The sequence below is a fragment of the Hylaeus anthracinus genome, unplaced genomic scaffold, assembly GCF_026225885.1.
Source record: "Hylaeus anthracinus isolate JK02 unplaced genomic scaffold, UHH_iyHylAnth1.0_haploid 3, whole genome shotgun sequence".
Lineage (NCBI taxonomy): Eukaryota > Metazoa > Arthropoda > Insecta > Hymenoptera > Colletidae > Hylaeus > Hylaeus anthracinus.
Window position 1 is genome coordinate 2,450,639 of NW_026535284.1, and position 26,705 is coordinate 2,477,343.

The 26,705-nt window shown below is 35.5% G+C and overlaps 6 protein-coding genes across 7 annotated transcripts in view; all 6 read left to right on the forward strand.

Annotated features, from left to right (window-relative positions):
- LOC128894246 (glutamate decarboxylase) overlaps positions 1-6,940 on the forward strand; it is a 44,696-nt gene extending 37,756 nt beyond the window's left edge. For both annotated transcript variants that reach the window (XM_054155888.1, XM_054155889.1), the window contains 2 exons: positions 340-534; positions 1,652-6,940. In XM_054155888.1, coding sequence (XP_054011863.1) covers positions 340-534; positions 1,652-1,825 — 369 coding nt within the window. In that variant the 3' untranslated portion in view covers positions 1,826-6,940. The remainder of the gene's footprint in view (positions 1-339; positions 535-1,651) is intronic.
- Positions 6,941-8,048: 1,108 nt separating this feature from the next.
- Positions 8,049-14,900, forward strand: LOC128894260 (fumarylacetoacetase). The gene is made up of 8 exons (XM_054155913.1): positions 8,049-8,184; positions 8,869-9,098; positions 9,176-9,316; positions 9,668-9,921; positions 13,216-13,422; positions 14,311-14,456; positions 14,544-14,661; positions 14,729-14,900. Exons 1-8 carry the CDS (start codon positions 8,101-8,103, stop codon positions 14,803-14,805), a joined length of 1,257 nt encoding a protein of 418 aa, XP_054011888.1. The 5' UTR covers positions 8,049-8,100; the 3' UTR covers positions 14,806-14,900.
- Positions 14,901-15,037: 137 nt separating this feature from the next.
- LOC128894295 (fas apoptotic inhibitory molecule 1) lies at positions 15,038-16,925 on the forward strand. Its single transcript, XM_054155959.1, has 5 exons — positions 15,038-15,237; positions 15,713-15,942; positions 16,016-16,141; positions 16,215-16,264; positions 16,654-16,925. Exons 1-5 carry the CDS (start codon positions 15,218-15,220, stop codon positions 16,822-16,824), a joined length of 597 nt encoding a protein of 198 aa, XP_054011934.1. The 5' UTR covers positions 15,038-15,217; the 3' UTR covers positions 16,825-16,925.
- A 978-nt stretch (positions 16,926-17,903) lies between these two features.
- On the forward strand, positions 17,904-19,753 carry LOC128893694 (uncharacterized). Its single transcript, XM_054154849.1, has 4 exons — positions 17,904-17,979; positions 18,052-18,174; positions 18,279-18,498; positions 19,504-19,753. The coding sequence occupies exons 1-4, from the start codon at positions 17,904-17,906 to the stop codon at positions 19,751-19,753; spliced, it is 669 nt and encodes a 222-aa protein (XP_054010824.1).
- A 1,046-nt stretch (positions 19,754-20,799) lies between these two features.
- Positions 20,800-23,431, forward strand: LOC128893695 (coiled-coil domain-containing protein 113-like). The gene is made up of 5 exons (XM_054154850.1): positions 20,800-20,822; positions 21,080-21,312; positions 21,382-21,581; positions 22,749-22,909; positions 23,350-23,431. Exons 1-5 carry the CDS (start codon positions 20,800-20,802, stop codon positions 23,429-23,431), a joined length of 699 nt encoding a protein of 232 aa, XP_054010825.1.
- A 1,982-nt stretch (positions 23,432-25,413) lies between these two features.
- The window catches only part of LOC128894233 (angiotensin-converting enzyme-like), a 7,846-nt gene continuing 6,554 nt past the window's right edge, over positions 25,414-26,705 (forward strand). Inside the window, exon 1 of the mRNA XM_054155841.1 lies at positions 25,414-25,682. Coding sequence (XP_054011816.1) covers positions 25,605-25,682 — 78 coding nt within the window. The 5' untranslated portion in view covers positions 25,414-25,604. The remainder of the gene's footprint in view (positions 25,683-26,705) is intronic.

The window sequence follows — 26,705 nt, forward strand, 5'->3', positions numbered from 1 at the left end:
CAAATTTTAATAAATTACCCTTAAAAAGCATACAAAAACATTCATTGTTTATTCTAATCATTTTGTTATAACTACTCTAGTCATCAAGGTATACTCATAAATAGGGAAACACATATGAGGGTTGTTTTCAAAGCTTGAAGAAATTCTTTGTCTTTCTGAAAGTTATTTCGAACACGAACTTCCCTCGATACTTCTTAGCGGCGAAAATGAAAAGCATCGTTAGCTGACAATTATTCATTTGCAATTTAATATTAATAAACAGAAATGAGTGCACGTCGAGGGCTAAAATCACGCGACTGGTCATAATTCCAGTGCATTTATGGCAGTATTCTGTTACAGGGTACAGAGGGATTTGAGAAACATATGGATCGACTGATGGAACTTACAGAATACATGGTCAGGCGGATCAAGCAAATGCCTGACAAGTATTACTTGATACTCGAACCAGAAATGGTGAACTGCTGCTTCTGGTACTTGCCAACACGCGTTAGGAACATGCCACATGGTCCTGAGAAGATCAAGATATTGGCAGACGTGAGAATAATATTTCACTCCATTCTCTCGTTACATTTTGAATTAAGAAGATCTCTGAAATCTTTTGGATTATTCCCAAATGAAAAAAAGAAAGTTAAATATTTATATAAGTGGGAATATTCTGTAGTGGGATTATATAAGTGGGAAAATAAACAATATGCATTTCGGATGGACATCAGGACTGAACTTTTTAACACATTCGCAACCGGCAGATATTTTACGTTTCTGAAGCTGGGCATCGCAAATTTGTAACGTTAGGGCAAAGATAAAAATTACAAAACGTGTTTTCTTTCGGCCATCGGCGGCCAGCTGGTCATGTCTGATCAGGTACGTCTCGATTCACTTGGACCCGTTATTCTCATGCGTCGCGCAGCGAAACAGATCTTGTTGTTTGAACATTTATATTAAGTATACCATATATACGCGGTGTCGGATAATTTTTCACGTACTTGGCTCCGAGACGCTACCGCGTCTCTAGACTATGATTGTCCAGAATTTATTATTTGTTATAATGTTTTTTTGGAATATGACAAGCAATCTGTACAGTACTGGCCACAGATATTGCACCACTCTCTCCAAATACGTGAATGCGTTGCAAATGTGACAACTGCGCTAAATTTCATTGTAATATATTGTTTTTTAATGCGTTATAACGCAGAGGGTTGTTACTACTTTGGTAAACCTTAATACTTTTAACATATTCGCGACCGGCAGATATTTTACGTTTCTAATGCTGACAAAAATAATAAAATTCTGAAGCTGGACATCGCAAATTTGTATCGTTAGGGCGAAGATAAAAATGACAAAATATATTTTGAAATATCAACGTTGTAAATATGTAGTGTATAAAATAAAAAGATTTTGCATAAAATAAAAAGAATAGAATTTGAAGTGAAGTGAATTCACGTCAGCAGTCGCGAATGTGTCAATGAAACAAAAGGAGGCAGGAAAGAATCGCAATTGATCTTTTACTAATTTTACTCCAGTTAACAAACTTAACATCTATTTCGTTGAATTTGCTAAATAATAATTCAACATGACTTATCGCAACAAATCTGTTATTTTCCATAGACAATACAGTGTTACGCAATAAATGAAACGATAATTTGCTCCACAGATATGCCCGATCCTGAAAGGTCGCATGATGCAGGCTGGGACGCTGATGGTCGGTTACCAACCGGACGACCGACGACCTAACTTCTTCAGGAACATAATCTCGAGCGCCGCGGTGACGGAAGCAGATGTCGACTTTCTGTTGGCCGAGATGGATCGGTTAGGTCACGATCTGTAAGAAACCTGTCCGTTCTTATTAATTGCGCAATCAGTCGCGGTCGAAGCAGTCGATGATCGCGACATAGAGTCGAAAGTCAATCCTCCTGATATATTTAGAGATTCATCGGTGATCAGGAGAACCGCCGTCGCGTTTCATTACGTGTACAAAAATACGGAGGCCAAAACTCGAATTCGCGAATCATGGTTAGCTAATTTAAGGCGCAGACACCAGCTCTCTTCTTTCTTTCCGAATAGTCGCGCAAGTATTTTTGAACAACGATCGGCACTGAATTAATCTCCATCGAAGAATTTCGAATAATTTCTTCCTAGTGTTATGGACAGCACTCGCAGAATTTCTAGATTTATTTAAACGTCTGCGAATTGAAATTCTGAGGCCAATAACGTTGATCGATAGTAAAATTTGTCAATAACGATACTTGGTTGGGTAGAGTTTTCGAATATTTTTCTTGGCGAGCGGTTGAAGACAGTGGCGCACTCGAAAACTTAGCAGGGGTTGCAATTAAAAATTAATGAAGATAAATACGTCACAGTACATTCTTTCGTGAAACATTGTTAGAAAAAAGATAGGAAGGTAGTATATTTAACTTTTCCATGTAAAATTTATTTCCGTTCCAAATGCATGTAAAATATGTACATTTTAAGATAATTACAGATAAAAAGAATTACAACAAATCATAACTATCCGCGACACCTCACTTCTTCTGAGGTATAATTTTCATATGACAAAATTTCAATAATTAAAAAATATCTGTACTTGCTGCCTTGCACCTTGGAGTGTGCCACTGGTTAAAAAGGCAGGTAACTTGAAAATTTGCTTAACTGGAAACACTGTCGATATTTTTAAACATACTCAGAATCGAGCGAAGGGAGAGAGTCGGTCAGCAAATCATCGTTCGTAGTAGTATGACAAATGCTTCTTCAACGTATTAACAAAAAAACTGCTGATGATCGAGATACTCATAGCACGTAAGTTCTCTAGATTTGTAAGTATAACCGAGAAACGAAAGAGTCGAGTTACAGTACTCTAGCGATGCTTCCGGCCGTAAATGTTACTAGTTTTCATTCCTCAGTGCTGTACTGTTATCACTAGAATGAAATAATGCAGTAGAATGAAGCAATTGTAAAATAGTTGCGCTTCGGTAGATCGAATTCAGTTATGGTTTGATTTTAGTTTTATCGATCGAGATATGTTCCACAACTCCAGCCCACTGAGATAAAAATGCAACAATTAGAATTAATGGTTGTATTTAGATGAGAATTTGATTGTACTTCATCATTTTGTACGTACAAATTTCGAAGGAGAATGTAAAGAAAAGATGGTACACTCCCAGTTTTATATATTTTCGACGCTGTACAGATTTTGCACAGTATTTGTTTTAATCGTTTGAATTATTCAAATTTTATTTCATTTTCATTGATATCTATCTTTTACCTTATAAGAGTTGTATCCATCTTAAAGATATAAATTGAAATGTTTCTGTATACCAAATATCAATCTTTCTTGATTAAAAAGAGGATATATCTTCTTATATATATATTTCTGAGCAAAATATTTTATAGATCTTAAACAGCAACTTTATACAAATAAATATTTTTGATGAGAAATGAATTATATTTTGGAATAATTTCTGATACAACATATTTGCTCACATAATAAATATAAAACAGCTAACTTCAACTCTGCATTCTACTTTTTATATTCACAACCAGAATACAATTAGTTCAGTATTTATTTTATTTTCATTTCATATTTCCGGTCCTAATTATCGTAAAGTCTTCATCGCGGGTATACCTCTTTCCTTCAAAATCAATTAATAAAGAAATATTACTTGTACGAAATACTGCACAGTGTCAAAAATATAGCGCAAACAATGAGAGCATCCTTTTTACAGCTTCTTTCTTACATTCCACTCTGAATCTGTTTCTGGAAAATAAAGTACATATTAAACTTTCATCTAAATGCACCTATTAATGCAATAAAATGCGTACTTCTAATTATTACTATTTGAAAATCTCCGAGAACTGGTCCATCACGTCGGTTCCAAAAAGGGAAAGGACAGCTCCGTTTCGACTGAAACGTTGACAAGTTCATGCACGCTGAAAGAGAAACGAAAGAATAGGATCGAGATCGATCATGATACAAATAATGCTCTATTTAAGGTTCACACGGACAATAAATCAACGTTAAACTTTCTCAAATTCGATGTCGCTGTTCAGTGTTCGCTGGCGCAAGATGCGACGAACGACTAACAGTGGGAAGAGGTACAAAATATTTTTACTTGGAACGGTACACTACGGGGGATAATTACGATAGGATAATTATGGTATTAATTAATTTCGTGTTTAGACGATAAATGAATTGTCGGTGCCGCGCGTTACTTTGTTGAGAGACTAAAATGAATTTGTTACTTATCGATCGTTTGCGGATATATAAAAGAGAATGGCCTGCATCCATTATTATACAAATCGTACGTATATGTTATTATTTACTGTTGAAAAGTTTCACCGAATGGAGAGTACTATTTAATAATATATAGAAAACTATAAAAAAAGAGTATAAATGTATTTAAAAAAAAAAGTATAAATATATAAAAAACAAAGCGTATATTATATATATATATATAAATATATATATTTAGCGTTGAGATTTTAAAATACAAAACACAAACCCATGAAAGTACATGCTTTTTCAAGTATTCGCGCGAACGGTTATCATTTAGTTCGTCGATTACTTTTGTACACTCATTGTAATTGGTCCTGATTGCGTCGTATCGTCTTCTTGGGATACTTTTTGGACAACTGTGTCACTCTGTAGCTCGCCATACATCACTCGTCAATTTATTTCTATCGAACAGACAAAAATGAAACCGATCGTCACTTTTCTTCTTTTTTAGAACTAATTACGATACTTTCGCCCGTGAAAGAGAAACGACGAAAGAATTTCAATCTGTTCGACAAAAGAAAAAGGGAGAAAAAAAGAAACACTGAAGAACCGAACGACTCTATAAATTTCGATTCACTAGCCATTGAGTAACAAAGAGAATGACGAGTCTAGGTCTTAAGTAAATTACAAGATATATCTAGGTGTAAATGTTAACGAAGGATGTATTTATTGTACTTAAATCTAACGAATTTACCGTTTCCTTTTCCCGTCGACGTTTACCCAAGTCGTCGATAGTCGTTTACCCCGCACGAAACTTGAAACTGATATTCTGCGCAGAGAGCACCTGCTTTAGACGATAGAGAGAAGGGGGAGGGGGTGAGAGATGTGTATTTTTGAAAGAAGAAAAACCAGAGGAACAGTCGTCTGACCACGATACCGGATACCTGCAAGAGTCATTCTATCGAACCGTTGTTAATTGTCCACAATTTTATCGGCGTTAAAAGGTACTGCCAACCAAAATGGCCGAGTTTGCCTCGTGATCGCACGTGTTGCCCTAAAATCGAAGATATACCACGCGAGATATTCCTATAAGAAAGATTGTATGTCGTTTGTATGGATAAAGGGAGTGCGCAACGATCCTGTTTCCGTAGAGACCTTCAACCTTTAATTCGCGTACGGCAGGTGTAAGGATCTAACGTCATTCGTGAATGTAAACATATCGAGTATACGAGTAGCCATGTGGCTGCTGTTGCTCGAGATTGTTTTCTATATTGTTCTTGTGCCCATTTCATCTGAGACAGGCTCGCGAATCGGTCGCTTGTATTAGGTGAACTGGAAAATAATGTTTTTGCAAATTTTAAATACTTGTTTATCATTCATCAGCTCATTGATTTTTTTCGATCTGGCATTGACAATTTGCACACTAGATGGCAAAAGGCTATTGATAGCGGGAGCGATTATACAATTAATAATTAAAAATAGAAATTTATAAAAAATTTGTTTGAATTTAATGTAAAAGAAACGACATTACTTTCCAGTACACCTAATATATATATACATATATATGTAATGCACGCTACAGGCTTGTAAGCACGTTACGCCGATATTTGTTATCGCCGTTGTTGGAATTCAATACGAGAAATAGCCTAGGCACGTTTGAATTAACATTGATTGAGATACTATTCCAAATAAAAGGTTTCCTTATTTCATTACTTTTTACAATATAACTTTAACTTGCTAAAATAATGAAACAATGAATTACTATCGAGGTAATAAAATCAGGCATCACTGCTGACAACAACTATTATGTTAAACAGTGAAATCATTTCGGTTCTTTCACATAACATTGTGACAAGTGAAAGACTGAAGTGACTATTTCAAACTGTTATATGTTATTATCGCTGTACAGAAAATTTGTCTAAGTCTTGCGTGGCATTTCGATCGCCATGATTCGTATTCAATTCTTGCGACATTGTTATCTTACTGCACTTTACGCTATTATATATTATTGTTATTCGCCGCACAATTTACTGCGTCGTTACGCGCCTTTGTTTTCGTAACTTCGCACCTTTAAAGCGGCTAGCGACTCGTTAGCATTAGCGTTATCAGCACGATATTGCACCTTTTTCGAAACGTTACTTCACGCACATTTCGTTCTAAGTAGCTGCACAACGCACCCGCACGATTGAACAGAACTAATTTCCGTCGTTGTCGTCAGAATCTGTTGGAACACCGACGAAATTGGCACAAGCATAATTCACAACGGTCAATTCCTTTCCTTGTGATTATACGTCAAACTGACCCGGGGCGAACGACCCTGACCTCAATATCGTTAATTATTAGTCTAAGTTGGCGACGGAGTAAGGTGAAACAACAACAAAATCCCACGTCTTCCATAACGATGAGAATATTAAACAATTTAGAGAGAGCCTCGCGAACGTCGGGAAACCTATCCTTATACATTGTACGTAACTGACAGAAAAGAAAAATACATTTATATATATACATAGGTGAGAAAATAATTATATATATATATATAAATATGTATATGTATATCTACTGACGACAAAGAGCGAAACAAATATGGACTTTGCGATGAAACACGCGGCGATGTAGCACGACGTTTGCTAGCACGTCGTGATCTTGTTGTACGACGAGTACCACCTATCAACCTAATTGACCTTATTATCCACTGTATATCAATGTCTAATAAACTGCTGTTATTCCGAATTCTGAATGCATGTTACGTCAGTTTCTCGTCTTTTTCATTTTTTACAATTTAGTTGAGGTGTATTGTAATTCTACTAATTATTCCAAATTTTATATCACTATATTATGTATGCACGGTGGGTTCAGAAAAAATTATCACCCACGATTTACGACAATATTTATCATACATAGCGAAAAATGTTTCAAATAGCGATCACCTCAAGAGTTAAAGAAATACATATGATTGAGAAATATGAGGTGACCTTGACATTTTATAAAAAAAATGTTTGTTTGGAATTTTCTACGTTAAAATGTTTAACCGACTGAACACAAATTAGTTTTTGTTTAAAACATTTTTATGTGAAATTATTGAAAATACCTGAAAAATTGTGTGGATCATTCAGACGAACACCTTGTACACATATGTAAACGGAAACATAAAAATTAACGAGACGATCAAAACACATAAAATGACATAATAATATGTAATATTCATGACGTGACATTTAATTGAAACATATCCAAGGACATTCGAGTAAGTTGGTTTTCTTTATAAGAGGACGAAGTCGAATAACTTAACTACAACACTTAATGTACCAGTCTTAAATTTATTCGTTTTTCAAATTTATTTAATTATTGTTCTACATTACTTTGCATTTGCATTTGATTGCATACTTCTCTTCATAATGACTAAAGAATATGAACTTTGATACTCCCCGAATGTATTTATTGTTATAACTAACAAAGTGTGTACGAAGTCGATTATACTATTTTTCCAAAAATTAATTAATTTAATTCAAAAGTTACATGTATATTTATGGCAAAGCATACAAGTTGATAAGATGATTAAGTCCGTTAGTATGACTTTCAATTATAAATATTCATAATTAAGAGTGAGAATACAACTTTTATTTATGAATGTGTATTTTGAAACTTTTTCTGTGTTTATTCTAATCAATAAAACGTTTAGTTCCTTCATTTTCTAGTATTCATCGCTTCTAGCAGATCGACACAAACAGAATCGTGGAAAAAATTTGAAACCAGTTGGACCGGGGGCTCGTTCGTAAGCATGTACATAAATTATCCAGTGAAATCCAGTTGACCTTGACAAGCCTCTACGTGATTATCACGCGTTTTATAATTTTAAGACTGTGTCTCAGTCGTCCGAAAGAACTGAAACGATGAAGTCTTTCGTAGAATATTCTCGAGATTGCGAGTTTCCTATTGAAAATCTTCCCTATGGTGTCTTCTCAACTGCGAGTAATGTAAGTAGACAAGAACACAAAGCATCATAAACTTATTAGTTGTAGATTGAAATGTAACTCTCGTCGCGAGAAATGTTTGTAGGTTATATGAATTTGAGAAACGTATTACTCTAATGAATGAATGGGTATTATATAATTATTGAAATCAAACAATATTACTAAAATAGAAATATTTATCTTCTAAATTTAAGCATGAATCTTCGTTTTATCTACTGAATTTTATTGATAAGATTGCGCATTCCCGGTTCATTAAAACGAAACGCCATCTACTAACGTTGTGGACAAGAGCTAAACTAAAGGCGCGCAATTAGAAATGGTCAAACGATTATCGGTCAAATATTTTGTATTTTTCAGTGAAATTTTTGATTCTCAATTTCTCTTATAGAAACACAGTGTCCGTTATACTGTACTCGTGAGTGCTTTGTTAGGTTTTGAGTACAAAGTACAACGATTACGAAATTGATGAATCATGCCATAAATTAATGATAAAATAAAACATTTAATGACTTCGTTAAACGTATAAATGGGTATTTGCAGTGATTTCCTTATTTGCTAAGTTACTCGATTGATCACACTATTCGAAAATTGCATGACTCGACACGATCGAGTCACACCTTCATTTCCCAAACGGTAATATCGATTGCGAGTAACGCACTGTATCATGATAAATCATGAATCTTCCAGCCGCAAAAGAGGATCGGAGTAGCAGTGGGCGATGAAGTTTTAGATCTTTCCGTTATCTCTCACCTTTTCGACGGGCCACTGTTAAAAAACAATCAAGATGTCTTCCGTCGCGATTGTCTCAACGACTTCATGGCTTTGGGGAGACCCGCCTGGGTAGAAGCAAGAACCAGACTCCAACACTTGTTGGCAGCCGTTAATAACACGTTGCAGGAGCCAGATATGCGATCAAAGTAAGATTAGAAAACTTGTAGTCTTTTATTAAAAGATGCAGTAAGATTTCATATGATCTTTTAATTTTCTCCCGCAGAGCATTCGTGCTACAAAGCGAAGCAACGATGCACCTGCCAGCGAAAATCGGTGATTACACTGACTTTTATTCTTCTATTCACCATGCCACAAATGTGGGGATCATGTTCCGCGACAAAGAAAATGCATTGATGCCCAATTGGTAATTAATTCGTACTACTATAATTTTTTTTTAAATCTAAATTAAAGTCATATCAACTCTTATTATTAGCCGCGGTAACGTTAAAGTTTACTTATATTATTTTATTAATCTTCATTTATTTGATAAAATCAAGGAGATCGTGAATCTTATTCTTTTTAATGTTATCTTTTAGTGGAGTGTCTATTGATTATTTTTTCAAAGTCGTGTAAATAATTATTCGTATTTTAATTTCGAACTGGAGACATTACAGTCTATATTTCAAACGGAATGTTACTTAATTACACGCTTCAGATAATTTGTATTGTTTTTAAATGTTTGTTCAAAGACCTAATAGAATCTATGTAAACATAGGAAATATTTACCCGTTGGTTACCATGGGAGAGCGAGCTCCGTTGTTGTTTCCGGCACACCGATAAGACGACCACGTGGTCAGACACTTCCGGTAGAAGGTGCAGCCCCGGTCTTTGGGCCTTCCAGACTAATGGATTTCGAGCTCGAAGTGGCTTTCTTTGTTGGAGGACCTCCAACACATGTGGGCGACACCGTCCCAGCATCGAAAGCCAACGAACATATATTTGGAATGGTTACCATGAATGACTGGAGCGGTAAAATGTTAAACATACACGGGAGAAAACTAACAGTATGAATTAATAAGAACTAACAATACCATCAAAAACCTCTGCTTTTTCGCGAACATATCATTGCAATTAATTGCTCCTAAGATAGAAAATAACAATGTTTATCATCATGATGATTGAACGTTATTAAATATATATTAATATACAGTCAATCCCATAAGTATTCATACCTTTTATGTCTGTTGACGACATTTGTCTAAGTTAATTGATAGGTTTGATGTTTCTAAATAAAGTTTTTATTATAAATATATGCATGTGCGAAGTCTATATATTTACATATTTACAATGAATCATTTATTTGGAAACATCATACCTGTCAGTTAATTTAGACAAATTTGTTCAATAGACATAGAGGGTACGAATACTTATGAGACTGACTTATTTATATGTATGCATATACATATATAGCATTCGTATAATACAATTTTTCATCGTTAGTGTAAAAATGATTGAAAGGTAGATTCAAAATCACCTGAAAATTTAGAAATTACACTTTAAAGAACAAAATTATAATTTATAATCGCAAAGAGGAAGCTTTGTGTGGGGCCTCGCGGAATCGCGATAGAGGAACGTTAGGTGTTCAAAAATATAAACTTTCAAGCTCGTGGGAATCGTGTTTTATTGAAATGCAGCGACGTGCTCGCGATCGCGTCTTTCGAGCTTCTGCCGTTTCTTCTTTTCGGAAGAAGGTTCGAGGATATCGCAGACAGGACATTCAACTGAAAACTACCCTGATTGGATAGTTCGTTAAAATCGCAACCTAATCAGGTAACCTAAATAGCCCACTTGGTCTACGTCCTGCCTTCCTCGAACGGTACAAAATTGGCCGTGAAGGTTTGTCCGTGACGTGTGATGTAGCGGGTTTTCGTAATTTATATAAATGAATTTTTCTGAAAACTAATTATATTCCTGTTAATCTAAATCTAATCTCACCTTACACTTTACACCTTACACTTTGTACTTTTTATATCTAAAGATCTTATTCCAAGTTCGCAGCCATTAGCTCGGTATTCTTCGCGACGAAGGATTGTTCGTCACGAATAATACCGATTACTAGGTCTCATTACGTGGAAGTTGCTGCGACTGGAGACTCGGAGATAGATAGAAGGAATCAAAGTTTCTTTGATTACCCTCTACATAGAGTATATATACGTAGATACATACTCTACATAGTGTCAACGAGCTTAATACTAAACACGAAACCGTGGAAATCAAAGAAAACAAAGTCCCTTTGATTTCCAAAGTCTAAGTCTGACTCTGGCAAATAATTATTTGAACTAAATGGAAACTAAATGGAAATCGCGACACGACGCGACCATGTAACTAGACTTACAGAGTCAGTCCTGTTTCCTCTTGGTGGGCCTGGTTCGAGAGAAAGACAATCAATGTCTCCGCTCAGTACGCTACTCCCTGCATACCTGTTGTCGAGGGCCCGTTCCCGACCTTACAGTGTACGTCGGGACGCCTGACCTTGGCGACACCAGGTATGTCTGACGGTCGTAAAGTCTGAGACGGAGTTCTACTCCCTGCACATCGTCAGGAGTCCAGGACCCGACTTGCACTCGTCTCACTACACTTTTGGATTTACTGCACCGCGCCGAGAACCTCGACTTCGCCGGACGTGTACAGAGAGTAGAAGATTCCTCGGAGGCGTTGATTGACCCTCTCTCAAATCAGACCCACTGGAGGACGGCAACCGATCTCGGCCAGTCACTTGGTTGGTCACTCTGGTTATAGCGTCAAGCAGTAGTGACCGAAGTGAAGCACGAAATTGCGAGTCCAACATGGACCTACGAACAAACAAAAGAATTGAACAAATGATTAATAATTATTTGACAGAGGCAAACACTCGTACATCCATGCCTTAAAACTAACTTAAATACATGCCTTAAAACTAACCAAACCAAACTAAGGTACCCGCAAGCAATACCAAGCTACGATAACTAAGGGAAACTACACTACGCAAAAATAGGAGGGAGACGAGACGCAGACGCGCAATCGCGAGATCCATACCGATCGAAGGATCGTCGAAGAATGAGATCGCGCCCTTCGTATACCTGTGTCGAGGGTCGCGGCTCGCTTGTGCCTCTCAAAGTAGAGAAGGGGAAGGGCGAACAACAACCACGTGACGGCCGCGTCGAAGGCTCGTTGAATCTAAAGAGACAGCAATTCTTGAAATATTAATATCACAGCAAAATCATATTCCCCATCATTGTTTAAATAATAAGTATTGTTGATAATTAATTTAACTGTTGTCAGAAATTAATATTTAGTTGGTGCAGTCAATAAGTATTAGAATATTGACAAAAATCTCACGATTAATGTCTCGAATGAGTACCTATTCAGAACCATTATTGTTATTAATATTTAATCGAACACTGAATAATACTGTATACATCACAAATGTTTTATTATGTCGGAGATATTAAGTTTTAATTGTTCCAATTAATAGATATTAAAATATAGAAAAATATCTTATTCTCAACTTTTCGTGTTCGGAAATACTACTTTCTCGAAAAACATTGGTATAATAATCTAAAACTTTAAAATGTATTGAATATGTACATTTCCGAATTAGTTGACTATTTACAATGCATATAGTAACATTCAGTCTTCGATTAAATATTAATAAGAATCACGGTTCAGAATAAGTATTGAACACAGTAATCGTGAGAAATTTGTCTATATTGTTATATCTGTTAGCTGGAATAAAAATTAATTTCTGATAATAGTTACATTAATTATTAACAATATTTGTTCAAGCAATGAACGAGAATATGACTTTGCTGTAATATTACACCACATGGACAGCGGTAGATGCTTTCTCTAAAAATATTCAAAATCATTACTAATCGCATCTCGAAATCGAGACGAGATCGAGATCTATCTCGTCTCGTGCGCATCACTAGCCGTGATCTAGCGTGAACCTATGTGGCCTCGGTCAGCGGACCCTTCCGATTTCGGGATTTATGATACCCAGCATTTGCTATTGAAGCCGAGAACGAAAGATTTTACAGAATAAGACATGTGTAAATTGTACATACTGAAAAGGACTTTCTCAAAAATAACTTCGATATTGCTCGTCTCATAAACCGACTCGACTATCTGCACGTTTATAATTTTGCAATAAGAAACTTGTTTTCACGCTCAAAAGAATATTACACAATTCCTATTTTTGTGTTATTCGAAATTATAAATTTTAGAAAACACAATATCACAATACTAAATTATTATCGTGATTAACTCAGTGACTGTTTGCAGCGAGAGACATACAAAAATGGGAGTACGTCCCCTTGGGCCCATTTGGGGCAAAGAATTTTGGGACGACCATTTCCCCGTGGGTTGTTACCATGGAAGCCCTAGAACCATTCAAAGTGCCCAACGTGCTCCAAGATCCAGTTCCATTTCCGTACTTGCAGCACAGCGAGTCCTGTAACTTTGACATCAAGTTGGAAGTCGATATTAAACGTAAGATTAATTCCTATTTCTTTAGAACGCACTGTTGTTACAATAGTTAGGTGACGACAATTAACAACATAAGCAACGATTTTTTGACACGTGGCTGTTGAATATTTTTTCATTAAGAAGGTACCCTTTCTTTGTTAACAGTTTCGAGGTAATTTTCATCATTTTTTCCACAGCCAATGTACTTGACATAAACTCTTAAAATTTTGTACGGTTACTTATACATGTATATACAATATTTTATTAAATTTATAATTATCCTGCTTAGATGGTTTCAAAGTTATGATTCATAACTTATGAACAATATTCCACGTCACGTCATGAATGCGACAAGTTATCGCTCTGGTGGTCCGAATCAATGACTTTTTTCTATTCATTACGAATATGATTATAGATTATAGATGTCTAAATTAACCTATAGATTATAGATTATGAACTAAGGAATAAAGTATTAAAAGAAAATTTACGAATGGCGGCATTTTAAACTTAAATCTTTGATCTTTTGCAAATGTTTGTGTCTTTAGTTGCCCGAGTAGAATAGTAATGTTTAATATATCAAAAATATCCTACTACTGCAGAAATGCGCTTGTTAAGACATCGAGTTAACATACTCAAAAAACACCGTCTCGAGAAAAATGCCTTAAATATTGTGTATTCCATCATTCTAACGGACCAGCTCGTTATATAAAGATTATAACTATGATATTTTTCAAATCTTCTTAGTATAATTTAGTAAAAACATTTTAAAAACCTTAAACAATGAGGATATAAAAAGAATCTACTTTTGACCCCCAGAGAGAGTGCCCCCTTAAACACATGGCTGTTAAATACTTTTATATTAAACAAATATTATAATTACTAAGTTCGTAACGTGGTTGTTACGTATAACAGCTCCAAGCGGTGTCGTCACCACCGTTTGCCGCAGCAACTATAAATACCAGTACTGGACACCCCAGCAGCAATTAGCTCACCACACCGTAACCGGATGCAATATCAATCCAGGCGATTTAATGGCTTCGGGCACAATAAGCGGCGAGGTGCGTCCCAAATTTTTATTTATCGGCAACAGCTGAAATTAAATGATCGAATTACTCGTCGTATTAACCCTTTCTCCTGTGGTTTAGTCCTCTGACTCCTTTGGCTCCATGCTCGAGTTATCCTGGAAAGGTACTCGAGCCGTGCAGTTGAAAGATGGAACCAGCAGGAAGTTCCTCCAAGACGGCGACGAAGTTTTCATTCGCGGTGCGTTCACCTTCTCGTTTAAATAGTTCAAGAAGTCTATAGTCTGACCGATTACCGTTTTTTCCAGGTTACTGTGTCGGCGATGGCTATAGAATTGGATTCGGGCTGTGCTCAGGGAAATTGTTACCCGCTCTTCCTCAATAATTCTGTTTCGTGTGTAATTTCTCGTATTTGAGAAGACATCCTACTTTGTACGAAACCTGTAATAAAGCAAATAAAGTCGTAAATTTCTAAACCAGTTTATTGTTTCTAAAGCTGCAAATGTGTGTCAAAGGTATGAAATATAAATGTTTTAAATTTCAATTTCTCAAGCCAATTGAACGTTTCATGTCAATGAATAAAACTTAGTTGGTGAAATGAGAAGTTTCTTTTTTTTTTAATTTCACGAGCCAAAGGTGGATTTAAATATTGATCTTGATGTTACGAGTGAGTTTGTGGTATCGTGCACTATACTATATCGCATGGTGACTATGATATCGATTCTTGCGATGGCCGTGGTAAATTCGATCAATAAACAGGCCAGTACAGGTGCAGGTAGGACGAGTACCAAGGGAACATGGCTGCTATTCTGTTGAAGTGAGTAAAATGTGATAAATATAATTCGAGTAATATGTGCTGGTGCGACAGAGAATAATATAGTACATTAAAGCATTTATCGAAGATTATTTTCGCATTAGGAATACGATGGCTAAAAGCAATGAAAAGTTAGATCAGTAATACAAACTCATTATTTGCGTGTTGCTTCATCGTTTAAACCCGTGCTGTGTCGTAACCTCGAATCAATAAAAATGAATTGAATTATTTAATTTCGTACAATTAAAAATTAAATCAAATTATTCTTTTTCTTCACCAAACGATTTATTGATCTGAGAATTATTTGTCGAGCATTATTTTTATGAATAAAAGTTAAATTAATCGATAAGAGCAACGCTTCTTCGCATAATTAATTTTATCAACTAACAAATTTTGTAATTATTTTAAGAAACATAATCTATTTATTTGACTAACAATAAGTCAAGCTCCGATTAAACACGTGACCAATGATCGTTAGGAGCTTGCACAGTTTGGAATCATTAGACGAGCCAACGGTAAAGTGGACCATTCCCCTAAATGACGGCAATCATGTGATAGAATTCGAACATGGAACAGCGACGGGACGTCGAGTGGTAAAGGTTGACGGGAAGGAATTGATTCACAGAGATTGGATGTTTCATCTCGTTGGCGACGAAGCTTTCACATTCAACGATAACAAATTCGTCATCAGAGTTGATCCAATTCCAGGCGAGTGTATCTAACTCTCGCGAGATGTCTGTTTTCCAAATGAACAAGTAACAGCTAAGTGAAATTTATACAGGTTTAAGGTACTGTTATACTTTGTGGGTGAACGGGAAGAGCTACACACATTTTGTCAAATCCCAGACGAAGGTTCTGGAGACCTGGTTGGCCAACGTTGGAAATGAAGAATACAGAATAGTGTTAGGTGACTGGTGAATCGTCGACACTCTTCCATTAGTTAGAAAACAGTGAAATAACAATGTTGTATTGTTTTGTAGATAAACAGACCCAAAACGTTTGGGTTAACGGCGAGCAGATCGAAACACAGGTAAGAACCATTGTTGAGCTTCTAAGTAAAGATCAAACGATAACCAAAAATTAGATCAATCAAATGACGAGCAAACGTCAGAGAGGTCTTTTACGAAAAAAGTAGAAATTAATGAGAGTGGTATTGTAGGGTCTTAAACAAGAGTGTTTCGTTTAAATAATTCGTTAATTTAAATTCGTTTAAATAAGTACGAATGATTACTGGAAGGATATAAATTAATTTTTGGAACAAAAATATAAAAAGTATGAAATAATTTCTAGATAATTTGGATATATGCAAAAAATTGTCGCGCTCTCTATATAGTGCGACACACAATAAATTTTTAAATATAAACACAGTTTTTAATGTTAAAGGTAGATCTAGTTCGAGCGAATTGATTTTTCTTTCAGAGCGATTTTACCGACGAAGGCGCGGAAATACTTTTCTCGGTAGCAGAGCTCCCAGCCACGATCAGGTCATACAGTTCGGGGCAAAAAGACATCGGAATAGTACATTCTTTGTACATCAACGAGGTGGAGATTCAGAAGGAGACGCTGCTAAAGGAATCCGAGGACTCGTGAATCTAAGTCGGATAGACTGGGTGTTTAGAAAAACTCTGTAATTTCACGTGCCACGAAAATTTCTTACACTTTGTAAATAATGCAATAAATGTATTTTGAGAAGATTATTCGTTGTTTCACGATTAAATCAAGAGATATATTAAGCCATTTTCAGGACGTGTGCCTTTAATTTAAATTTGGCATCATGATTTTATAGTTTAAACTATAAATATATGTAATTACAATTAAAAAACACTAAAAGGTACTATAGAAGGTAATCAAGTTATTTCTAAGTAATGATAGGTCATTGGTGTGTTATGTACGGAGATTCCACTCTGTTATCGTCGTCTCTATCGAATCTCTCCTCCGTGACATCTGTCCTTTGGAGCGGATACAAGCATGGCGCTCTGATAAAGTTTTTACCGAGAAAAAGGGGCGCGTGGCGGTAGTGATTTCCACGAAAAATTAAGAGATACGTGCCTCCACGCATCTCCTTATACGGGCATCATAGTAACGACTCCCACTATCGTTTTTATCCGAATTTAGGGTATACAGCGTGTTCACAAATATGTGGGACCTTTTTTCAGAATCAAGCTTCCATACCAATATAAATCGAAAATATTTTTTTTTATGTGCATCTTTCTCGCGTGTTAGTGCCTCCATGTGCGACCACGGTCGGCGACCGTGTGTTCAGCTGACAAAGATTCAAACAGCCCGCACCGGAAGTTAGATCTGTAAGTTTCAACCGCCTATATCTCGACAACGAATCCTTAGATTGCAAAATGGTAAGGGACTTTTCGATTTATACTGGTATCATGCCGGTATGTGTCGTTGCTGGAACGTGACGGTCCATGCCGTATAGTCTGAATCGACCTTTATACGTAACAAAGCGGCGCCTTATCTTATAACAGACAACTTCGATGTTCTCTTACAATTCAAATTGAACCAATCTTAAAAAATGTTGTGCCAATCGTGTGAACGTGTTACGTATACGTGACGGTATTCAGGTCACAAATTGAAAATCTAACCCTTGTATCGTTTTTGGTTTCATATTAACACGAATCATTTTTCTGTATTTCACCGAGTAAATAAATATCACGATGTCGATACGGGAGAGTATATTGAGTATCGGGTCACGAATGGTTCAGAGATTGGATGACGACATAAATTTCGATGGTGCGTGTCCACTGAATCACGTTAATCGATGTACTCTGCTTTCAAAATGAACGAAAATTTGCTCGATTTCAGTCATGACTTACGAAGAACTGCAACAGATGCAGGACGATATTTTGCAGAAGATATGGATGATGACTCTGGAGAACGACGTGTACGAGCGATATATCACGCGACACGATCCTCAAATTATGAAAAGTAAACACTATCACAATGGCGATTTCTTCAAAGAAACAGATATTTATTTATGAGGGACCGTATAAATTTCAACGTCCATGTAAATCACTAAATTTCTCATTAAGCCATAATACATCTGTTGGAGAGGTCGAAATTCGCACGAAGACTAACGGCGCATCTAGCATCGAAGACGTCGCACATGAGTTTTCGTGAAAGCATCATGAGCATCCACGACATTGGCAAACACAGCATTACCAGCGCGACCAGCATGACCAGCATCTTATCCGGAAGTCGACTAGGAACATCAAGCATCTTCACAATGAGAACTCAGAGTGAGAGTGCAAAGTTAGAATTAATTTCCAGAGTACTAGTCTTTTTCGAGTCGCTAATAACCCATTTCAGCGATTAATGAAACTGTGACCAGTTAAAAATTAAATTCTCCTTTTTTTGTTAGTTGAAAGTAATCTACATCACTTCTATTGCTAACTCAAACAATCATAGTTTGCTTTATAATTCATTTATCGAAGACGATGATAGTCCTCATTCGATAAAATTCGCTCTCAATATTTGTTTTTGTTTTTAGAATTAGTATTTAATTCTTTACAAAGATTAATATATCAAAGAACTCTGTTAGACAGAAACTCCATTCCTTAATATAAAATTTGTTTGAACTGTCCCAACCAGACCTGAGTATATTTTAATTTGAAATAAAACTAAGAAATAACTATTTGTAATAACTTATTTTAAACCATTATTTTCAATACAGTTATTTGAAAATAAAAATGAGAATCAATTTACTTGAAATAATAGCTATTACAAATAACGAATTACCTCCTTTTTTTATTTCTTTAATAGACGAAATAATTTTCAAAATATTATTCAATAAACAGAATTTATTTACAAACATTTTTACAATAATTTGCTTCGGGTAAAATTCCTTCTTTAAAATGTCTAACATAGACAGGTCAGTGTTGTGATCTTGAACACAACATGATCTTGATCTTGTTTCCTATTTAATACTTGTAATTTCACCTGATATAATTTTGAAAAACTATTTCACAATTATTCCAAATTACTATAAAATAAAATAAAGTAACATGTTATTTGACATTATATTCCAAATAATGTTAGTTGAAAAGTAATCACAGATATAAAAATAACGAAATAAAATAACGTCTTATGTTAAATAAAATTTTAAATAATATTATTTCAATAGTGTCCAGGTCTGTTCCCAATCGTATTAACATGAAGATTAACACGAGTACCGTGTAAACCGATGATTAAATCTTTATTTGAATGTTCGAATTTGCTTTCTATCCCGAATTCATCCTGTATTTTCACCATTGTAAGAATAACTATGGCGCATCGTATACTGATGGCGAACAAAGAGGTCGAAGAGATGAGGAAGAAGCTGGAGGATTTTACGGAAGCAGTGAGGAAGAGAAAAGCGCATATGAGGGCTGAGATAGAGGAACTCCAGATCCGTACTAGCGAGGTGCACGAGGCGAAGGAAGAGTTCGAAGAGGAGGTCGTGGTCAAAGGCGTCGATCCCATCACTGGGAAAATTCCAGCGGAAAGAGTCATCAGGTGGTTGCACTAATTTCAAAATGCATATATCACGATTAGCAATGAGACTAGTAATGTGGCAATATTATCGATACCAGCTGATAGAGCATCATTTTCAAGTAACCAAGTCTAGGGTAGACAATCTTTATCATGGATGGATCATGAAATATTATAGTTTCAATTATTTGAGAACTATAGTTCAACCCACGAAAAGATTCTGAAAGGACGTGACGCGTGGAGTAATAATTACTATGTTCGAAGGACCCTTAATATTAGCAACATTAACTTCAATTAATGAAAGCATACACATAATTACTTATACGATAAAAGCTTCTTTTTCGTTTCGATACCTTATCAGTAGACAGTGGATGTTCATGCAAATGCATATTTTTACAAGGAATAGATCAGAGCTGTAAAGTAACGATTACTTTTGTATTCATTACAATTTGGAATAATTATTTTTGAATTAGAAAGTAGTTATTTAAGTAATTATTTAAGTAGTTGATTACTTTGTTTTTAGTAATTATTATGCAATACTTTGTCAACACATTGTCAAATTTAAAATGTAGTCGATGTTGTTTGCATTCCTTAACACATATACATCTCATGAATTTTGTATCAAAATTTGAAAACAAAATTTTTATTGCTAAAGTTACAGCCTTGAATGCAAAGCAATGTTAAGTGATCAATCGAAGGGAACTGAAACTTTAAATGGAGTTATCTCTGACCGATATTTTGTAATCTGGTTGACAGCTTTCTGAGAAAACTTTGAGTTCGATGGACATGATTCAAGTCGCATTCTCTTCAAAAAAACTTGTCGCTACGGCGGAACCTAGCCGTTTAAAAAACAATCAATTTTATTTTCAATCAAACACTTAAATATTTTTCAATATCCCACTATTTTATTTTTTTAAATATCGAGATAACCCTACGTCAAACCATATTCACAGATATCTAATTTAAAAAAATGTTTAGTTTTTTGATGTCAGGTATACCTCGTGATCACAAAGTTGTCCACCGGTCACCAGTGTTTTTTTTTTGCAGTGCTTATTTTTGCACGCTATAGAATCGATTGACGGAATGCTAATGACATTTTGGGACAGGTTTCTGCATGCTCAATAAAATATACTGGAAGTCTCAAAACAATTCACAGCGTAGTCTTTTTACACACATTTTTTGAATATACCTATCTTAAAAGTGGTTTTGCAGTTGTATGTCCTTTTAAGTCCATGAACATTCGCAGTCTACTAAACAGGGAAGAAGTAGGCAAATTACTCGGATATTATTTATAAAAAACGGTATCAGCCCCATCGCTAATCGCGGTAACGAATAGAATTTTCACACGCGGGCTCTCGTAAAGATTCATCAAGGAATGGCTGAGATCGGCTAACACGATAATAGAGAGACTGCGGTTAAAGAGCGCGACGATAAAGATGCAAATCAAAAAGGCTAAACAGCAGCTGATCCAGAGAGAGGAGCTCGGGGAGGCGCTTCACGCCGTTGACTTCGAACAATTGAACATCCAGAACAAGGATTACGCAAGGATGATCGAGGAGAAGAATCGCTACGTGATCGAGATGAAGAGGATCGCAGGTGGTGAACGTTAATCGCCACGTAAAGACTCGATACCGAGAGATTTCATTCATGAATCCATTCTCGCAGGGCACTACCATTTGAAACTGACGCAACACAAACAGAAACTTAGCAACCTGTTGCTCACGTTGAACGAGGTGAAGAAAGATATCACACTGAAAAAGGAACAAATCGAGGAATTAGAGGCTGAACGCGCGAATGTGGAAGTCGACGTGATACGAATGGACGAACGATTGAAGAATCTGCTTACTTTCATGAACAACCATACGGTAATATTAACCGAGGGGTCCGGGCGGAAGCTGTGTTCTTTGAGTCATTTTAAAGTACTGCGCTTATGTCACGATTTTTTGGTGACCAATAGAAGTCATGATTGTCAGAAGATCAGAGTTGGGAGTATTTAGATAAAATTGAAGAATAATTAGAATTATGATTGATCATTAGTCAGAATAATTTAGTCGTTAGTCACAAATGTTTTGTCAAAAATAATTCCAATTGACCAGTAAATTCTGAGAAGATTACTTTCGTTAGTCACAATTATATATTACTTGTTAGCTATGACTACCGAATAATGCTTGGTCATTAGTTATGTTAAGCCTTTTGAAAAAATATTACGATACAAATATGTGTTAAATAAGTACCTAGATATTAAAAATGTGTTTATAAAGTACAAGACTCTACCATCCTCTACCATCTTCTGCAGCTATTGAACATTTCCTTGTATTGTTATTTACATAATTCGTTTGCTTATTAATAATTTTGAAAAATGGTTATACCTCATATTAATTTTTAGTTAAGTTTTGTAGTGTAGACTAAGAACTAATGATTACCCTCTGTTATATTAACACATTCGCGACCGGCAGATATTTTACGTTTCTATTCAATTTTTTATCTGTACTCGTAAAAATATGAATTTGCATAAACACCTACAGTCTATTAATAACTAATAACCAATATAATCACTTTTTCACAAATAACTAATTAATTATTATTCAGTAATAACATGGATGCATGACTGCTAGTCATTAATCACAATGAATATTAACTATCGCATAACTAATATTCTTTAATTATGAGTCATTATTCCACAAAGTATTAAAATCACATAGTATCAGATAGTGTTAGACAGTCAGATAGTATACTATTAATCTCTTGTAGCTCGAGTCATTTCGAAATACCTGTGCTTATGTCATGATTATTTGATCGTCAATTGAATTTGTGATTGTTTGGTTGAATAGGTAGGTGTCGAACATTATTCTATCAAGGGTACTCCGTTTTCTATTATCCGTATGCTCTCTTTGATTGGTACATGGATAAAAAAGTCTAGACAGACCACAGCTTACACCCGAAAGTCTCAGTTATCATCAACCGTGAAGAATCACACCGTGGAAAGCCGAATGTCTTCATCGTAGAATAAATATTAAATTTTGCCTTCGTAGGTGCCCGATATCCTAGATTTCGTAAAATTGACGGTGGAACTGAAGGAACTACAGAAGACCTACAAACTCTTAGAGAGGCGCAGAAACGTTGAGAAAATAATATATCAAACATCCAAGAAGCAAATTCGGAATGTTAAACTTACTAGCAGTAGTAAGATGATGTAAGTTACTGAGGAAACAATCATTTACTCCTCCATAGATAATATTTCCTCCTCAAATTATGTTAGACTTCCGAAACAATTCTACGATAGAATAACTCTAACAATAATCTTTACTGACATATAAATTCATAGACAAATTTTAATATGCATAAAGTTTCATTTATACTCACCCTGATGTGAGAAGTTGCAAGACAGTTGTTGCAATCAGTTGCGATCTTGTTTGTAGACCATTCTATTCTATTATAACACTAAAAACACATATTCACAATAGTATTTAATTACATATCAAAAGTGTACATAATAAATATTACCTCAGAGCTATGTGAGCTTACGGAGGTTTGAAGTAATATCCAGAATGAATATGTTTTTGTCGATATATCATAGAGAGAATACAAAAAATGACTAATAATTTTATTAATGTAAACTGTACGATATTTCAGGAAAAAGCTGAAACTGATATCCAATACGATATTTCCGGTTGCACCGTACGACAGACCTTTGATGGTTGTTAGCGAGAGCTGAGTCCGTGGTCTTTGAAATCGTTCGCAGGCGTCGGATGGCAGAAGATACTTGCCAGGACGCAACGGTGCAATTATATCTGTAAAAAATGAATTACGCGGTCCTGTACCGTCACTGATTACGCCACCGGATAATTGGAGTTACGGTGCTTGTCTAGAAGACGAAGCAAGCTTGAAAGAATTGTCCACTTTCCATAATACTCATACTTTCTGCAAAATATAAATTGTATACGAGTAAAAGAAACTGGAAAAACATAATTCAACGTTTTTGTTCTTACATTTTTATGAAACATTGATTGTTATATAGTTACGAAAATAGCCTGACTAAAGTGACTAGTAATATTCTTTTCTATCTATCTATTCTTCTATCTATTCTTCTATCTATTCTTTCTGCGATAGTTCATGAGTAGACTGCGGATTTTTATAAAAAATAAAATCTTCGCGAACGTGCCTACAAAAATTGAACCTAAATAGGAATTTATTTTATTCTGCAAATATGAACTTTACTTTCAATCTTTTTTATATTCTTGCATATTGTTTCCATTTTGTAGTTTCTTGTACATTCAAATTTCCTATAAATGCATAAAGATCCGCAGTCTATTCATGAGTTATTGATACCTTTCAACACGTTAGTGAAATTGAAATCATTTATGATTGTAGACATAGATGAAGTTATTTATGAAAAATGAATGTTAAAGTTGAAGTTTAATGACGAATTCGGTCGTGTGATTAATGGCCAATAATTCATTTCTTTGTGAATTATTTTTATTTTCCATTATCTTCTAAACTATGCGACCAAATAACATGCTGTACAGTGCAAATTTTATCTTCATGAAATTTTCCAGATGATCAAATGATTCTTTTTTACCTATTATACCTATAATAAATTGTAATAAATACCCTTAACGTTCACGTTATAATTTTCAATTCGTTTTTAACATAGAAAACGTTATTGTGGTTTAAATATAAAAGTTAGGTATATCGTGTCGCTGACTTTTTTTTAGATCTATTGATAATCATTATTTTTGTATTACATTATTTTACGCATATCTAACTACTCAGTAGTCAAGGAACGCTTTTCTTCCGACTTGATTTACAAATTTTGAGATTTCAAATTAAACGTACTTTTATGAAAATAAAACATATCCTATGTTACTTAGGAATAGTGTAGCTTTCTATTACTGAAACATTTTTATAATCAGTTCAGTAGTTCCGGAAATTACCCCCTACATACAAATAAACAAACTTTACCTCTTTATAATATTAGTATAGATTATGAATATATGGATATTAACATTGAAATTAATAATAGACGCAGGACTACTACAGAAACGAAACTATAATCAATGCAAAAATAATAATTTGACCCGCAAATCGTAGATTGTCGATCACTGGTTTAACTTTCTATGACCTCGCTTTCTCAGTCGGTGAATTATATTCATGCAAACTTATGAACGAGTTAAGAAATTTGAACGGAGTCAAAGATGGAAGGATTTTGGCGTGTGCCACGGTGTGTTGTTGGAGGGTCACGCTTCACGCACCGGTGATGCCTGTCCCTTCCTCTTTTCGCCCGTGGAATATCCGTCCCGGAAGACCATGTCTCTTTTTCTGCAGCGATTCAGTTTTGCCGCGACGACAACATCGACGTACCGAATGTTCGATGAGCTACCTGGTCGAAGGTTGTGTCGATCGAGAACTTCGTCGGGACAGCACATTTTGCTCCAGTGATTCTTCACCTGCGACCTAGAAAACCGCTCTGCTGAACAGTGACCTCTATTACCAGAAGCGATAAGACCAAAAATGAGAATCCACGCGAATTGAAAGTGTCTAACGGTAGCAGATTTCTACCACCGAGTAGGAAACTTTTATCGATCGTGTCAAACGGAATTTTCCAAACTTCTAGGCATTTCTGTGTTAACGAATATCGTGTGAGAAAGTCTGTCGAACTAAAAACTCAATTCTCGAAATAAAAAGGCCAGTCGCACTGTTGCAATGGCAAGAGTATGTTCAGTGATGCATAAACAAACGGCTGGCCAACATCCTGACTTTCCATTTTAGGTTGCGCGAACACGCCTGGATTATATTTTCAATGACAAAGAATAACAATTTCGAGAAAGTTCAACGACTTTCTCGATTCATTCCATCGATTTCTTAGTTCAGTTTTAAAAGCGGCAAAGATGACGATCGCGAGGACGTTTGTCCTCGTATTGATAGTCTGTTCACTCGTGCAGCCAAGTTTTAACAAGTATTTGGAGGTAAGACGATAAAGTTTATCAAACGAGGTTCCCTTGTGATCCACTTCAACGGTATTTCGAAGATGATGCGTTTCGATAAAAGCCTATTTGCTCGATACGGTTGAAGAAAGGTTCAGTATTCGCGGGAAGATATTAGCTTGAAGTCGCATTTACAATTCTAATCAAGTCTTGGATAATGTGTTGGTACTAACTAGGCCAGTAGGAGCATACCTTGAAATTGTTTTCGCGCTTAAAGAAATACACGCAGTCGTAACCAAAATTCAAGAATTTTTTCATAATTTAATACATAGTGTACATGATAGTTTAAGAACGTCTCATCTGAAACATACCAAACAAATTATTGTTAGAAGATGTCAACATCTACTGACTGGACGAAATATATTTTTTTTCAAAAGGCACTTACTATTTTATTAACAAAAAATGATAATTTTTAAAGTAAAAAAATGAGGAAGGCAGCTGCTATTTTAGTAAAAATCGAAATTTCAAAAAAACCTTCGTTCGTTCAGCAGGTTTTCACTCAAGTTATCGTGAACATCGAAAAAAACGTTGGTCATTTTTAAATATATCTTCATAGAAAAGTGTATACAGGGTGTCCCAGCATAAGTGATACAGAGCTCTAACTCCAAAACTATCGGCCGAATGCAAAATTTCAAATATGGAAATTGCATGGTAAAATGGGGCCCATGTTTCAGCGAGAAGAAATATTTGTTAACTTTGTTATTTAACGTGGTATGATGGTCAAGTTCCGTTTTTCAAATGGAACTATATATATATTTTTTTGTATACATTAAGCTTTAATGTATTTACTCGATTTTTAGCAGTTTTCGAGCTATAACGCTTCAAAGTTTGGTAATTTTCAAGGAGAAAACTCGATCCCATTGATGCAGTAAGCACCAGCGGTTCTTGAAATTGATACGGGGGGTCTCGTTTGGGATTCTCGGCCCAGAATATTGGGATTCTTCCCATTTTCCTTCATTGGGCCGAGAATCCCAAACGAGACCCCCCGTATCAATTTCAAGAACC

Coding starts and splice junctions, on each gene's coding strand:
- LOC128894260 (XM_054155913.1), top strand. CDS start 8,101: ATGAAGTCTTTCGTAGAATATTCTCGAGATTGCGAGTTTCCTATTGAA. Junction 8,185..8,868: donor TCTTCTCAACTGCGAGTAAT/GTAAGTAGACAA, acceptor TGAATCTTCCAG/CCGCAAAAGAGGATCGGAGT. Junction 14,457..14,543: donor CGGGCACAATAAGCGGCGAG/GTGCGTCCCAAA, acceptor CCTGTGGTTTAG/TCCTCTGACTCCTTTGGCTC.
- LOC128894295 (XM_054155959.1), top strand. CDS start 15,218: ATGGCTGCTATTCTGTTGAA. Junction 15,238..15,712: donor ATGGCTGCTATTCTGTTGAA/GTGAGTAAAATG, acceptor AATGATCGTTAG/GAGCTTGCACAGTTTGGAAT. Junction 15,943..16,015: donor CAGAGTTGATCCAATTCCAG/GCGAGTGTATCT, acceptor AAATTTATACAG/GTTTAAGGTACTGTTATACT.
- LOC128893694 (XM_054154849.1), top strand. CDS start 17,904: ATGTCGATACGGGAGAGTATATTGAGTATCGGGTCACGAATGGTTCAG. Junction 17,980..18,051: donor TGACGACATAAATTTCGATG/GTGCGTGTCCAC, acceptor GCTCGATTTCAG/TCATGACTTACGAAGAACTG. Junction 18,175..18,278: donor CGATCCTCAAATTATGAAAA/GTAAACACTATC, acceptor TTTCTCATTAAG/CCATAATACATCTGTTGGAG.
- LOC128893695 (XM_054154850.1), top strand. CDS start 20,800: ATGCTAATGACATTTTGGGACAG. Junction 20,823..21,079: donor CTAATGACATTTTGGGACAG/GTTTCTGCATGC, acceptor GCTCTCGTAAAG/ATTCATCAAGGAATGGCTGA. Junction 21,313..21,381: donor CGAGATGAAGAGGATCGCAG/GTGGTGAACGTT, acceptor CCATTCTCGCAG/GGCACTACCATTTGAAACTG.